This window comes from Microtus pennsylvanicus, chromosome 4, assembly GCF_037038515.1.
Source record: "Microtus pennsylvanicus isolate mMicPen1 chromosome 4, mMicPen1.hap1, whole genome shotgun sequence".
Taxonomy (NCBI): Eukaryota; Metazoa; Chordata; class Mammalia; order Rodentia; family Cricetidae; genus Microtus; species Microtus pennsylvanicus.
In genome coordinates this window covers 102260471-102276740 of record NC_134582.1, presented here as the reverse complement: position 1 = coordinate 102276740, position 16270 = coordinate 102260471, and the positions used below count along the sequence as shown (strand labels likewise).

General features: G+C 38.4%; 1 protein-coding gene across 1 annotated transcript; it reads left to right on the top strand.

Moving 5' to 3' along the window:
* The first annotated feature begins 9468 nt into the window (after positions 1 to 9468).
* LOC142848805 (prolactin-4A1-like) lies at positions 9469 to 15760 on the top strand. The gene is made up of 5 exons (XM_075970978.1): positions 9469 to 9502; positions 11566 to 11738; positions 12590 to 12694; positions 13880 to 14059; positions 15572 to 15760. The coding sequence occupies exons 1-5, from the start codon at positions 9469 to 9471 to the stop codon at positions 15758 to 15760; spliced, it is 681 nt and encodes a 226-aa protein (XP_075827093.1).
* Positions 15761 to 16270: the final 510 nt, after the last annotated feature.

The following is a 16270-nucleotide window of genomic DNA, read 5'->3' as shown; positions in this document are numbered from 1 at the left end:
TCTGAAGGATCGTTTGTCCATGGGAGGAAGTGGTACAAGCTGGCTTATCAAAACTGTGCGGAATGTTGCTGCTTTGGTGAGCATCATACAATGTGAAAAATAAATCCATGGCAAGTGCAAAATGTACTGTTAAATAATAAGCATGAGCGACTGGATGCAGAGAAAGAACAGTGATAATGACAAAGTTTAGCACGCCCTGTGTGGGAATATGAATGTTCTTTTCTCCACTGAAAGAAATTATGCAGAAGGTGTGGATTTGCTGCTGAATACCAGAATCGGAGACTTCTGCCTGGGCTGTGAAATGTGGGGTGAACTTTTGTGGAAAAGGAGAGTACTTGGGGATGGAATCTTTTTGCCTAGGCCTGGGCTCTTTCAGCAGACAAATCTGACCAATGAAAAGGCAATGGCCACAGGGTAGCCTGGAGAGAACAGGGACTGGGAGCATTCTGAAGATACAGGAAAGAATGCATCCTGTTCTCTGTTGACTCTGACCTAGGTCAGGCCATGTGATCTGTTCTCCACTCACTGAATCCGGGTAATGACGCCAAACAGCTTGCTGATAATGAATGACAATTAATTACAGAGACCTAAGTAAGTCGATGACTGTCATTTACCCTACGACACTCAACAATGAATGCAGAAAAAAACAGAAACAAGCAATGATGTTTCCCTTTTTATTAGAGTGTTCTAACATTTTATCCTTTTATATGCTAAATACTTAAATGTTGTATTCTATATAATTCCTAGAGTATTAGCTACAATAAAGAAGGAGGACTACAGGAGATACAGATGTGACAGGCAAAAAGCCAATGAATCCCTTATTGAATAGCAAAAAAAAAAAAAAAAGCCCCATGAGATGATTATTTCCGTTTGGGGGAATAAAAACTTTCTGGGAGTATCAAGACATAAAGTCAACCAGAAAATAGGCAGCTTTCCTAAATGCCAATAATGAATCTCTCAGAAAAAAATTTACATTCATAATGTCTTCAAGGTAAAATAAAATAACTTTGAATAACCCATTCAAGGTAGTGAAATAGTTAAGCTAAGAAAATTTTAAAACAATGGAGAAAAAGATTGAAGAACAAAGTAAAAATGCTAAAAGATAGAAAAGCTCCTATGCCTGTGGATTAGCACACTTGAAATTGGAAAAATGGTTCTACTGCCAAGATGTACCTACATATTTTATGTGATCTTATTAAAATATGAATAGCATGCTTCCCAGAACCTACAAAAGAGATCGTAGATGCTACCCAGAAGAATTAAAAAAAAATCTGGATAGTCAAAGCAACCTTGACCTAAGATTGGATGCATGACTACAGTATTTTGTCTTTAAAAAATCAGCATCTTAGTAGAAAAGCTCATGGTACTAGTATGGAAACAGACATGTAGAACATAGAATACCATAGAAAACCCAGGAAGAAACTCATGAACATCCAGCTACTTTTGTTTCAACATATATGCTGAAAACACACATTAGAGATAAAACATCAAGTCTATATAGCTATACATAGAAGAATAAAAAACTTAAATCCATATCTCTCATCCTGTAAAAACCTCAAGTCAAAATACATCAAAGACCTGAATGTAGCACCTAAAACACGGAAGCTACAAGGTTAAAACATTGCAAGTTACACACAGAAACAAGGATTTCCCTCATGGACTACAGTAACAAATCATACTATCCTCCCTTCACCTAACGACAAATGGAATTATATGAAATTAAAAATACTTTTTCGTATCAAAGGGGAAATAAGGAGAAAGAAGATAAAATGTGTTATGAGAGAAAATAGCTACTAATACATCTGACAGGGGGTCAGTATCTAAACACTCTACATAACTCAAAAAATTAAATACCAAAAAATCCAATCAACTGTCCAAATGAATTGTGTGTGTTAATCAAAGAGAAAAATAAATATTTAAAAAAAAAACTTTTACTCTAGACAACAGGAAAATGGGAACCAAACTATTTTGCTGTTCCCTGCTAGCCCACCCTGGAATGACTACAGTTCATAAAACAAACTGAGGAACCATGCTGATGAAGGCATTGGAAGACAAGCAGCATCATAAGCTGCTGATGGTAACCTAATGTGACACAGAAGTTAAAGAAATCAGAGTGAACCATTACTAAGGATACTCGGAAAATTCATGACACTCTTAACATATGCTACAGTTACATTCAGATATCCATATGAATCTAGGTCAGCATGTGTAGTAGTTATTTTTGTTTAATTGACACAAACTAGACACATGTGGGAATAAGAAACAGCAACTGAAAAATTACCTCCACTTGACTGGTCTGTAGGCATGTCCTCGGGGACATTTCCTTGATTGTTAATGGATGGAGAAGGGTTTATGAAACTGTGGGTACTACCCAGATGGGCCTGGGCTATATAAGAAAAGTAGATGAATGTCACCCTGAGAGCAAGGCAGTAAGCAATGGTCTTTGCTTCAAGCTCCTGCCTCTAGCTCCTCCCCTGGCTCTTTCTTTGATAGACTGTAACTTATAAACTAAAATAAGCCCATTCCTTCCACAAGTTGCTTTTGACTGTGGTGTTCACCATAGCAACCAAGAGGCAAATTAGGAGAGCAAGCCACAGAGCCAATTGTACATCCATGTTTCTTGCTGTGCTAGTCCCAATACAAAAGATAACTGCAACACCCTACATGTCCATCAACAGATAAAAGAGAGAGAGAAAATGTGGTCTTTATACACAATGGCATTTTATTCAATCATAAAATTACAATTATGCATTTCTAGGAAAATGTATTGATTCACATATTAAGCAAAATGAGATAATTTTAAAAACATAACATTGCCTGTTTTTTTTTCTCATGTGGATTTCAGTTTAAACATCCATGCATACATAAATATACCCACATGAAAAGAAATTGAAGATAAGTTGTACTGTGGGAGCATGCTAAAATGAATGAGGTTGGAAGAACATGACAGGATAATGAAGGGGAGGAAAGACTAGTTCAATTTCATAACTGTAATCTAGATTTATCTATACATGTGTATGCATGAATACATACATCCATGTCTGGACCATGAAAACAGGACTGAAGGAGGCAAGAAGAGGACACAGGGAAGAAGAGTAGAAGATGGTACTTTGCCAGGAAAACAACAGGCAGTTCCAATGATACAAACAAAAGTAAATAGGTTCAGGGTAAAAGAAAAATAATGAATACAGATAGAAATTATATATACATATATGTGTGTATTACATTTTTTGTAAATTGAGAGATAGCCATATTAATGTCTGATAAAGTATTTCAGAGGAAAATTATTACAGATGAAGAGGGCTTTTAAAGACATTACATAAGTAAAAAAAACTGGAGACCTCAAAGAAATAATTTTTTGTTTGTCTCGTTTTTATTTGTTTTGTTTTATTAGCCAAGAATTACCTTGAACTTGTGAAATTCCTGCCTCCATCGCCCAAGTGCTGCGATTATAAGTATTCTCCAGCATGCTCATTTTATGCGGTGCTGGGAACTGAATTCAAGGCTGCCAGCGTCTTCGTAAAAAAATACCGGGTGGAGACCGTCTCCTAACTCTAACTAGGTTCTCATCTTGCCCTCCATCAAGAATGGTACAGACAGTAAAGAGAATAAACGGGAGGTCCTTTAATGTCAAAACTACTTAAAACCAATTGCCAAGTGGTATTTAAATGAAAAGAATTTGAACTCTTGGGAGCTGCTGCTAGCTACCTGGGAGCTTTCATGGCTCTGAAATCTGTTACTGCTCAATACTCTGGAAGGCCTGAGCATGCCAATCTAGAGCCTTCCATTCCGGAGTAAGTCTACGGGTATGTAGTGTGTCATTAGCTCTACTACTGACTTCCAGAGCACGGGGGGCTCTCTGAAGTGATGGGTGGTCCCCACATCTAGAGACTGGAAACCCCTGCAGGTACAAATTCTTTTCTGCATTTGGCGTGTGAGGCCTAGGATGCTGAGGTAGGAAGATGTCCCTCAGGCCTGAAGCCACTGGTCAAGACTTGGATGCAGGCTCCATTCAGCCCCGTGCTTGGAGCATGAGGTTCAGTTTCCGTTGTTACGTCAGTCCTTGTAGGCCTTCTGCTGTTTTTCAGTCTGGTTTGCCTTAAGGCTCTCTGTCAAAGACTGGAGCACTTTGATAGCCTGGGGTTGCTCTTCCTGCTGAATCTTTCTTGCCCTTGTGACTTAAGTTTCCTGTCCTTTGGTCAGAGAACCCAGTATCCTGGCTGAAGCCCTTATCTGAAGGAAACCTCCACATTTGAGGGCCAAGGGTTATTATCCCTATCTGAGCACTCTATGAAACTGAGCCACATCCCTAGCCATATATAGAAATAATGTGAAAGAGAGATGAAATAAGAATTTACAGCACTGAAAGAAACTCAGAAGTTTATCTGTAATTTTTGTGTGACCATGAAAATGTCTCTTTGAGAAACTGATGGGAAAAAACAGTGTGGACAGTAAGTAAGAAATGATCTAGAAGGTCTGACCCAAACAGGACCTCAATCTCCCAGAGAGGACTAAGTGGTACGCAAAACATATCATCCACAAAGGCTACAGCAAAAGATAAATGCTATATTCAACCATAAATCAATGTCCAAAAGGATTCAAAGCCCCAACACTAAGTAAGGTCTTCTTCCATTGCTGTAAGCAGGGGCAGAGTAAAACCAGTCAACTGGACTACTCCATGGGGAGAAGGAAAAGTTTCCAGGGGAAACACTATCAGCTTCTCTCAGAGAATAATTTGACAGGATAGTCAACAGTGGTGTCTCGGTGGTTAAAATCACTTTCTCCTCTTTCGTAGGGCCCAGGTGTAGATCCCAGCAACCATGTTGAGCAATGCACAACTGCCTCTAATTGCAACTCCAGGAGATCTTATGCCCCCTTTGTCCTTCTTGGGCACCTTCAGACATGCAGACCACAGACAAAAGTATAAATAAATCTTAATTAAAAAATAAAAAAGACTAATCAGATCAAAACAGTCACATTAAATCATCAACTACCATTGCCTGAATATGAAATCTCCCTATAGGCTCCTATGTCTGAACACTTGTCCCCCGGCTGGTAGGGGAAGAACCTTTAAAACACAGCGAAACTCCATGTTTCAATTGATACTGGCTGAGATAAAAAGCAGCTTTGCCAAAAGCAAAAGGTAAAACTCAAAAAGAAATCAAACAATATATCCATTAATGCCACAAATATAAGTCACAGCAGTCACCCTAAAAATGCTCACATACATACGAGACACACAAAAAAACCCACACACAGTAAGCTCAAGTCTATGCACATTTTGTCATATTGGTTATTATCCTGGTTCACAGATACTGCACCTGGGTAGGACTGTTTCATTGCTTCCCTCCCTTGGCAGCCTACATAGTATTTCCTGGTACCAGGAGTCTAGACTACAGAAGACTTTCAGGTCGTATCCATCTCAAATTATCTTAAGCTTGTATCCTAACTATGCTATATCTTCATCAATAGGGGCCAATCCTCAACTCCCTGAGAGGCAACCAAGGGTTGCACCAATAATCTATATTGTTTTGAGAGTCACTTAAACTACCTTGACCAACCACTTGAAAGGAGGTTTGTCATGCCTGATGCTGGAGTTTTTGTCTACAGTTCTAGTAGGGAGTATGGTCAACTCAAATTACTTAACTTCATTTAAGCTACATAGACACACACACACACACACACACACACACACACACGCACACATATACACTATCTGTGGTGCGTAATGTTAGGTAAATATAAAATCATACGATTTTTCAAGGCCTTATCAATTTGTCCCCTTCTCTGTCTGTATTGACCTCCCTGGCTCCTTCCCATCTGGAATCCATTGCCTGTTTTTCCATTTTCCACTTCATATTACCTGTACCCTGCTATTTCCCTCCAAAGTCACCTTCCTCTCTGCTCATGCCTATGGTCCTTTGATATTTACTTTCCTGGTTTCTGTGATTATTCCATGTTTGTATATTTGTGTGTGAGGATTTGAAGCTAGGAACCTTAGATATCTATGGAGGGTTGGTTTAACTCAATACAATCTTTTCTAGGTCCATCCAATTACCAGCAAATTTCACTTTTTTCTTTAGAGCTGACTAATATTCCATTGTGTTTGTGTATTACATTTTCATTATGCAGTCATCTGACGGGGGATATTTAGGTTGTTTGCATTATCTGGCTACTGTGAATAGGGTGGCAATGAAGATGCCTGGGTAAGTATCTGTGAAGTAGGATGTTGAATCCTCTGAGAACATGCCAAGGAGTGGTAGAGACGGCTTCTGGATTAGGGATGTCTCTGTATCCACTTCTCCTTGCAGATCTCGGGTCAGTCTGGAGTAGATCCATGCCGGCCTGCGCATGATGCCTCTGTCTCTGTGAGTTCATGTGCACACTGATTGTGCTGTTGCAGAGGACCTTGTTTTCATGGGGTTTCCTATCCCTTATGGCTCTTTTCCTCCTCTTCTGCAGGGATTCCTGAGATCTGAGGGGAGGAATTTGATAGAAACATCCAAATTAGGCAGAATCTTCCAGGATCTTTGAGTCTGCATATTGTCTGGATATAGATTATGTATTTGTTTCCATCTGTTACTGGAAGAAGTTTCTCTGATGATAGCTGAGCAAGACACTGAAGAGTGTCATTAGAAGTCATTTTAGTGCTACTTTTTTTCCCTTGTGAGAACAGTAGTATTTTGTTTTACCCAGAGGTTTCTGTGTCATAATGTCCTATTGTGACTTTCTTTTTTTTAAATTTTGATCTTGTGTTTTTTATTTTACTTCTACTTTTTCTCTATTTTTACCTTATTCGTCCTTTGTGTATTTATTATGGCTTCCAATTTAGTGTTTTTAGGGCATTGATGATTGTACAAACAAGTGGGACTCTGCATCTATATCTGCTTCTAATGCCTTCTCTCAGGCTCTTTTCTTTCTGTTTGTTTCATTCAATTTATATGTTAGTTTTTCTTTTACCATATTATATTACTTTCCATTAGAAGCCTAGTTGTTTTCCAAAGAGAGACAGAGAGGGTAGACCTGGTTCTGAGTGGAAGTAAGGAGGAACTGGGAGGAATAATGAGGGGGCAGAAATCAGGACATTTTTATATGAAAAGAATCTGTTTCAATAAAAAGAAAAACATAAAAAGAGAGAAGTGGTTTATAAACTCATTCAAATATTACTAGGGCATTCTAAAATAAGATCATGTAGATTTTTCAATGATGAAGAAAGAATATGGAACACTTGGGGACATCAGCAGACCATGAAGGAGTCCTCTGATGGTGGGAGCTTTTAACAGAACAGATGTCGCCTGCCTGAACAGGCCAGGTTATGTAACTAGAGATACAATATCCAATGAGAGACTTGTGAATTTCTTACTGACAGGCAAACCACTGTTTTGGGTGAATGCTGGAGCCAAATGAGTGTTAATTCATAATTCTGATATACACAGGGAATAGTTAGCCATGGTGCTGGAATGAGGATACAGAACTCTAAACAGAAATAGGTTTTATACTTATCCCAGATGTAGAAATTATACAAACCAGAGTTGGTATCTACTGTACATTTTCTGCATATAAAGAAACTGTGCTGGGATATATGTGTAGTGCAAAGATGTGTTGCAGAGATAGAGAATATTGTTAAAAAGAGTGACTATAAATCAAGCACACATTTTTGGGGGACATGAGATCTGGTGTGAGTAGGCATTGTTCATGTGACCCTTTGACCCAATAAGTACTGTCAATAGGGAGGCCTTCCTGGAGCAAACAGCTAGACCAGGCAAGTGTGAAAACTCCTCTATCCTTCTTAACCAATGGCTAGGACAATTGGTGAGAGTTGCTCCGCTAGCTGCTTGGATCCATGGTCCTGCAGAAACGCCACAGGATGAGGAGGAAATGGACTAATGAGGAATGAGCGTGCATTACTAAAAGCTAAATAACATAGCATCCCTCACCCATGCACTGTACCCAGGATGCTCTTTGGAAGAAACTGGAACAAACTGTGAGATCATTTCTTGTTTTGTGTCACATTTCTTTAGACTCCGAATACGATTATCAATTTGCATTTGTTTGAAACAAACAACAGTGCCCCTTTAGAGATTGTCTTCATGCACTGAAAAGCATTGCATTCATAATATTAATATCCAGTATCAAATCAATATGAAAATCCAATTACAGGAACAGAAAAGATAGCAGACATGGTAGGAAAAAGCATTCCCACAAGGCATAAGCTTATTGAAAGACTCCAGTTGAGAGCAATTGACTTATTACGCAGTATCAACTAGAGAGGTCCTTATGGACCATCACACCACGCAGTCTGTTGCCTTTGCTCCTGGATCATACCAAAACTGAAAGGTTAGATTAATACTAGAGATACCACATAACTCTGAAGAAAAAAGGGGAGACTAAGCAGAAGGTCCCATGATGCTGTCTAAATTTCCTGATGCCAGACAACATGAAGCTTGTTACTGGGATCAAGTATGTCAAAAAATCTAACGCACCTTTCGTTAACACAATTCATTCAAGATGAATTCAAATTTGGATGATAAATTGGTTCAATGTGATATAACTCTTGGGTGAAGAGTCAACTACATTTTGATTGTATTTAAACCTAGGTCTACAGAAGGAACTAATGTTTTCTTCAGCCACAATGATGGCTGCAAATCTGACAAGAATGCCCTAGATTCCAACAGGGAAGCTTTAACAGTTGCTTCACTAAAAGGATATAATGTCCCCATTAAACTATCTTTTACCAAAGACAAACAAACAAATAAAAATGAGCAGTGGTGGCACTTTAATCCCAGCACTCGGGAGGCAGAGGCAGACAGATCTCTGTGAGTTTGAGGCCAGCCTGGTCTACACAAATTAGTTCTAGGACAGGCTCCAAAGTTACAGAGAAACCCTATCTCAAACAAATAAACAAACAAACAAATAAACAAATAAGAAGTCGTATAAATGTGTTTTTGCAACTATATATTACTTCTAGTTTCAGTCTAAGATATAGAGCTAATTTTTTTATAGTATTCCGTTGATATTGGCAAAGCCTTTTAAATGTTAAACTTAAAAATAAGTGATTTTTGCCTGGTGTTCAAATGCTAGGAAACTGATGAAATAAATATATCATACCACTGAGGATCTGAGAAAATTACAGAGGTGGCATAGCTGTATGAGAATCAAAAGAAAAAGTCCAAGTGTTAAGGCACCGTAATTCTCCTTGTGTTGACCTTTAATATAATTTCTTCTTCAGCCATGGCTAAGAAATAAGCAAAGGAATGTACATATAACTAGGTCTCTGGCCATGAGGCCGTTACAATTCCCTAAGGGAGTAGAGTCACAGGAATCTCACTGAGATTGTGGATACTCTTCCCCCAATTCCCCAGCAGTGTGTGGCCTGAAGGTGGTGTGGTTAAGTATATAAGATGTGGAAACTTAATTGAACAGAAGCCTCCTCCTTGGGTATCCACGCTGCAGGGAGACGTTTCAGAGATGCATCTGTCTTTGACTCAGCAATGTTGCTTCTGTAAGTATTGCTTTTACTCATGTTCCTTGAGATAAGATTAAGAAGTGCATTATTTTACCAAGCTTAGTTTAAACGTCCTATGCTTTTAGTGTCAGTTGATGCTTTCTTTGACCTGAGTTAGGAAACGGTAGAGTTTCTTATGCCAAGTGTGTGGAAAATGAGAACATTTCTGTGGCACTTCCATTACAAAGCACGGGATGAACAAAAATGTAAAATTGAAGAAATAAAGACACTTGCTAAAATGAGAATACAAGAGTCTATGGGTGGTAATATTTCTGGGGTCACCTCCACGTGTTGCTATATAGGAATGAATCTAAAGAGCTTTTCAGTGGAGATGACTGATTTAGACAAGCCTAACAGATATGCAGACCACACAGCTTTGAAAATTTCATTCTGTCAAAATACCACTTCAAAAGAAAAACATGTAAGGATTAAGAATTTGTCTCTAGAGTCTTCATGACATTTTTAAGTATTAGTAATAATGATAAGATGGATGTTACAATATCTTAGGCTGTGATAGTCCTACAGATAATACATATAATGAATATTTATAGGCATGTTTTATAGAGAGATATATGTTGTACACAAATAAATTTGGGAAATTGCTATGAATTTTTAAACTTTAACATATGTGATATAAATTATTTGATGATATTTTATTTTTAGCAAGATTTTGAAGATTGATTTATATGCTTCATGATTCTTGGCATATCAAGGATTTTTTTTAGTATTTCTGTTTAGGGGTTTTACTATGCATGAATCTTTACCAATTCCCTATTTTTATGTTGGAAATTTCCAGCTGCAGTTATCAAAAGTTATGTGAACATTAGGGTCTTAAACTCACATTTTGTATCAGAAATCTTTCAGGTTAATGTGACTAATGAAGATAGACTTAAATTTCATACATATATACATACAAACCTGTTCATCCTTTTGAAAGTACAAATTATTAATATGTTACAACTATGTATCAGTCAATATAACTAAAAGTGAACCGATGATGATAACGAAAGCATCAGTTAGCATTGTCACAAACTAAAAAGGTTTGCGCTACACAGAACTCCTAGGCGATCTACAAGCAATGTGTCACTCTTTCTATGTAAGGCAAATAACTTCAGACAGACTCCTAGGCGATCTACAAGCAATGTGTCACTCTTTCTATGTAAGGCAAATAACTTCAGATAGCCTTCAACTTCAAGAGGCTCAGGACTACAAAGTCACACAATGAGAGTTCACAGATATGTAGGGTATGCAAAGATGCACAGTGAGCGTTCACAGCTGTGCAAGGTGTGACAAGAAAAATGGAAAGTCCACAATGCACTTGTTCTGTCTCCACATACTGGTCCTAGGACGATGGACAATCAGGCAACTTTGTACACCATTTTTAATAATAAAATGTCATCATAGTTATGAAGGTCCAGAATACTCAGAAAGTTATTGTAGGCATCAGATTCAGAGGAAATGAGCTGAAGGTTTTGACGAAGCAACAAAGCTATAACATGACTGTGGGTGAGAGAGAAAATTCATACTATGACATTGTAGTCATGGCTGAGCTGCCTTCATCCTCCTTGTCAGCAATGCTGGCACCATGTCTTTATTTAAATCAGACAAACAAAATGAACGAAACCATGAACTACACCCTCCTTGACACAACAGTGCCCAAAATGTTTCTACTTGACACTGAATTAAAAAGGACAAACTACTGAGAATTTCACACTGAAAAACAACCAGAAACCCCCAGACATTAATCTACTTAAAGAGAAGGACTAGCTCACCCTGGTTCAGCTTTAAGTTAAGGTAAAAATGTTTGGAAAAATAGAAAAGCATTCTTAAAAGTAATAGAAGATGCAAGATAGTCATCCATTTTCTTTTCAAGCTACACACCTGTGCAGATATAATTACTTAGTTGAATATATACCACAGAAGAGGCTATTCCTCCACCCAGACAAGAAGTACCGATTTATGTCAGGGAAGACACCGGGAGCATCTTATGCTTGCCCAGACAGGGTGACTCTTGATAGCCTCATAGGAAGAGACCTCAGAGTGATCTTCTTCTTTAACAGGGACACTGCTCTTGCTGCTGGTGTCCATGGTCCAGGGGGCGAATAAGACCTCTTCTGTGGATGTTACAGTGTGGAATATCTCCTACCACTCACCCACTGGAAACATGTTGAATTGGGCAATCAAGTCAAGCCAGGATATGAATCACCTAATTTCAGAACTGTCCACTTACGTTGTAAGTATCCTTGCTGATCTCTGAAGTCTTTACATTGTGTTTTTCATAGCAGAAATCAGAAAAGCATCACGGGCTGATCTCAACATAATATACCTTCACAGGGATAACCTTAAGCTACTGAAATGTGAAGTAGAAGAACAGCACAGTTTGATAAAATGCAAAATGCTTGATAAGAATACAATAATTTTTTCTCAATATTTTAACTTTTCCTTCAACTTCCTCTTCTAGTACAAAACTCATGAGTATAAAACTGTGGTTTTCTATTCTTTTGTATAGGAGACATAGGTCCTTTAATGTTTTTCATTTAGGACACAATAAATTTCCAATAAAGAAGAACTGTTTCACAATGAATTTAGGTGGTTGACTAGAAATTAAAAGACTAAAAATAGTTGATGAAGAAGAAAAATAAGCAAGTAACATCAGAAACCAACAAATGCTAAGAACTATCCTAGAATGAATTTCAAGACCTGAGCTTAAGATGGCGGGTCTAGTTTAGAGTTGAAGGTAGATCTCGTATTCATGGTCATGGTGAAGGTATTTGAAGGCAATATGCCATCTGTCTGAGAGTAGTTAAACAGGCGACCATAGATGAGGTTTTAGTGCCTGCTTGCCACATAGTAATGTTTAGAAAAGATAAAAGTAACAAGAAGGGAAGGAGATTGAGAGATTAGAAAACCAGAATAATCAAAAAAGAGACTATAATTAAAGTGAAAATAAGTCAATAAAAAGTTGCTTGCCTCATTCCTTATTTTCATTTCAAGGTTATTTAATTTTAAAACATTAATGCCCAAGTCATTGGTTCATTTACTCAACTTAGAAATGACAACTAATTGAACGTTTCATCATTTCAGAATAAATTTTATGCCCAAGGCCGGGGGTTTAACAAGAGGATCATCAGATGCCACACTTCTTCCCTCTCTAGACCAAAAAACAAGGAGCAAGCACAAAATATTGAAGTGAGTTCTCAGCTTTGATTTGCTACCAAAACAACTGAAGCAGTACACTGGCTTTCCCATGCACTTTTATTACTTACATTATATGACAGTATAATAGTATATGGTAATCATGTAGAAAAGAATAAAAATTAGAAAAGGAATGACAAATCAAAAAGAACCAATCCCATTGGAAAAAATTACATGAAGTCATTGTTAAGTAATATTATAGCAGATCCATACACTATCCATTCAGAACACCCATTTTACTAATGCCTTGCGCCTGATATTGCACTTAGTGATTTGTATTAAGTGTGAGCCAACTCTGAGTTCATGGTTAAAGATGTATGGAGGGGAAGGGAAATGGGAGGCGGTGGCGGGGAAGAGGCAGAAATCTTTAATAAATAAATAGATGTATGGATGTATCTGCAAATGAAGCACTAATGGCATTGGGTTCCTCATATGCTACATGGGTTCCTGTGTTGGCAGACTTTAACATTACTGAACACTTTATCATCTATTCTTGGCATTTATGTCTTCCCTGGATCTACTTCTATTTCTTTACATAATTTCCCTCTCCTCTCTAACCTCCCTATCCTTCCCTATGCCATAACTATAAGTCTAGAGGTCACTTGAGGAAAGGGGTCGTGTAAAATGCAGCCTGATGCTCCTCAAGATAAAACAAGCTGCTCTTGGGATGAGTTTGTGTGCAGTGCTGACTCTACTTATGTTTGTTGTCTCTCACTTCTGATTCCCTTCTGTGAAGCAACCTAAATGATTTACAGTGAACATTATCACAAATCCAAAGTTTCCCCAAGATAAATTCCACCTTTGTCATTTTTCTTGGTGTTACCAGCATTTTGTATGTCTATATTTTTGTTCATTACTTATAATGATATTAATAACACAATAAGAGAAAGAGGAAAGTCAAGGAAGAAATGACAATTGCTAAGAGTTATTACTTGCCTAGAAACTTCATAAAACACTCCTCTGATATTTCTGAATTTAACTTTGTCAAAATTCTATAGCATGAGGACATTGGCTACAGTTGAAGCTTAATAAAATCTATACCAAAAGAATGTTCTAAATAAGCCTATGAATAACCAAGGAAGAGCCCATCTCAGCTACTAGAGCATCAACTGCCTGTCTCTATCTAACTCAACTGCGTTTCCTTTGTTCTGATGAGATTGTTCAATTGTGCTTGCTTAGTCTGAAGTCCTACTGACACTGGCGCACACTCTATTGCAAGCCTGGGTGGATGCGCTGCACCACCTGTGGGCGGAAATGGCTGACAAACTGGGCTGCACTCCTCCCATCCTCACGAAAGCCTTGGAGATAAAGACTATAAACAGATATCTCCTCGAGTCCATGAAAAAGATCGCCTGCAAGGTGAGCAGCTTCTAAAGTTCTTCATCTTTTTCACACATGAATGAGGTAACCTGTATAATGACAAATGAATTTTCAAACACTTCCCTTTGCTGCAAAGAAACCGGGGTATGCAGTTAAGTCAGTATCCTCACTACTACTCAGAATGCCAACCTTCTCAAAGGCACTCCATCAGCCGCTCAAATCTCGGGGATCTCAGAAGAGAACAGTTGTTCCTCACAGTTATTTGGAAAGTACCTTTCTAGACCAAAAGACAGATGTGTAACTGTGGCAGCAGTTCGTATTACTGTCAATGCTCAACTTGCTATATCTTAGGCACCAATTCCAAATTCTCAGGGTCCCTATGGATTTGTACACATACACTCTAGGGGGTATTTATTTAGTAGAAAGGAAGAAAAGAATGAGAGGGTGGTGTCTGAATCTATAAAACACATAAACATGTCAGGGACATTCGAAGAAATATAAATTTCAATAACTGGCAAAATTTATTCTACCCCTCCATGATCCTTGATATCATATTACTAGCTCCCCATCTGTCTGCCCCTGTGCTGTGTGAGAGTTGTCCTGGGGTGCTGACGAATTAGGTCGGCACAATAAATAATAGACCAGCTCAAGAACAACAGTTATTATTTTCAATAGTTGAAAAGGGGAAACCCACGCTACAAGAGTGGGAAGTCCAAAATCCAATAGATCCAGCGAGCACCGCACAGAGAGAAAGCGGTGCACCTGGATCTCCCAGTATTTCTACTTGGGCCCCAGGTAGCCACACCCTAATTAGATGTGATTGGTTGATAGTTTCCCCCATCACTGGGGAGACACAAGACAAGCGGCTCTATTCACCCCAGAAAGGGCACCCATGGCAGAACAAAGTCACAACTACAATGAAGTCCAATTTGGTGAAACAATGAATATTTTATTAGTGGTCTACCAAGTTGAGTTACTGAAAAGAGACTGGGCGACTTAAAAGCAGCGGGATCACAGAAAAGTCCCAGCCCCAATCCCCAACACAGGTGACCACCATGAAAGTTGAAACTGTAGCCTCTCTGCAAAACTTGCATTGCGCTCAACGGGTCTGAGAGAGCTTCTCCCTCGAATTCAGCAGGACAGCATTTACACAGCTGGAAGTTGTTTATTGAGTCTGTGAAGATGGGTAGAGCCTTGAGAATCTTCAAAGAATGTACTCCCCAACATGAAATTGTGGATTTTTCTTTTGAGTCTTTTGAAACTGCCACTTTGTCTTGGGGAAAGTTTTTCAATTGGGAACCAGATTTACAACACCCCAAATAAACAAACTTCAGTGGACATCAATTTCATGCCACACAATATATCAATCGGTCCCATTTCTAGTTTTAAATGACTAGCATATTTTAAGTCCTCTCCCACATAGATGAAAATGCATGGGTTTGACTGAATGTTACAATATTAACTTCTCATAAAATTGAATTTAACATGTAGAAGAAATAGGATCCCAAATCTCATCTATAATTAATGCTTAACTATTATTTTCATAACTAGGCTAAATTTGCTCTTGGAGGAAATGTGAATGCCCCACTCTGGTCTGAATTGGAACATTTGCAGTCGCCCTATAGAGACACTAGATATTTTGCCTTTTATAACTTGTTTCGCTGCTTGGGAAGTGACTCCAATGACGTGGAAATGTATCTGAAGCTCCTGAAGTGCCGAATGCTCAAAAGCCGCTGCTGAGACCACATCTTTTCCTTCTGCCTCAGTGATGGTCCTCAAAGAAGCACTCATGCAAAGCTTCTTTAACATATTTATATGTTAAACCTGTGCTTGCGTGTAATTGGTCTGTTCTTTAGAAATTAAAGCTGAAATGTCTAAACCAAGTTAGTAAAGATACCTTTTGTTTAATTCAAAGCCTACTAAAAATATTGCTGAATTATTGTAAAAAAAAAAAAAAAAAAACTCGCCGGGCGATGGTGGCGCACGCCTTTAATCCCAGCACTCGGGAGGCAGAGATAGGCGGATCTCTGTGAGTTCGAGACCAGCCTGGTCTACAAGAGCTAGTTCCAGGACAGGCTCCAAAGCCACAGAGAAACCCTATCTCGAAAAACCAAAAAAAAAAAAAAAAACAACTCAGAAGATATCAGAAGTTAGCCTGGCAAATAGTATACTTTATAGTATAACCTTAGAATCACAAAATGTTACCTGAGTGAATCGGTGAAAATCAAAGAATGATATTGCTATTCATTA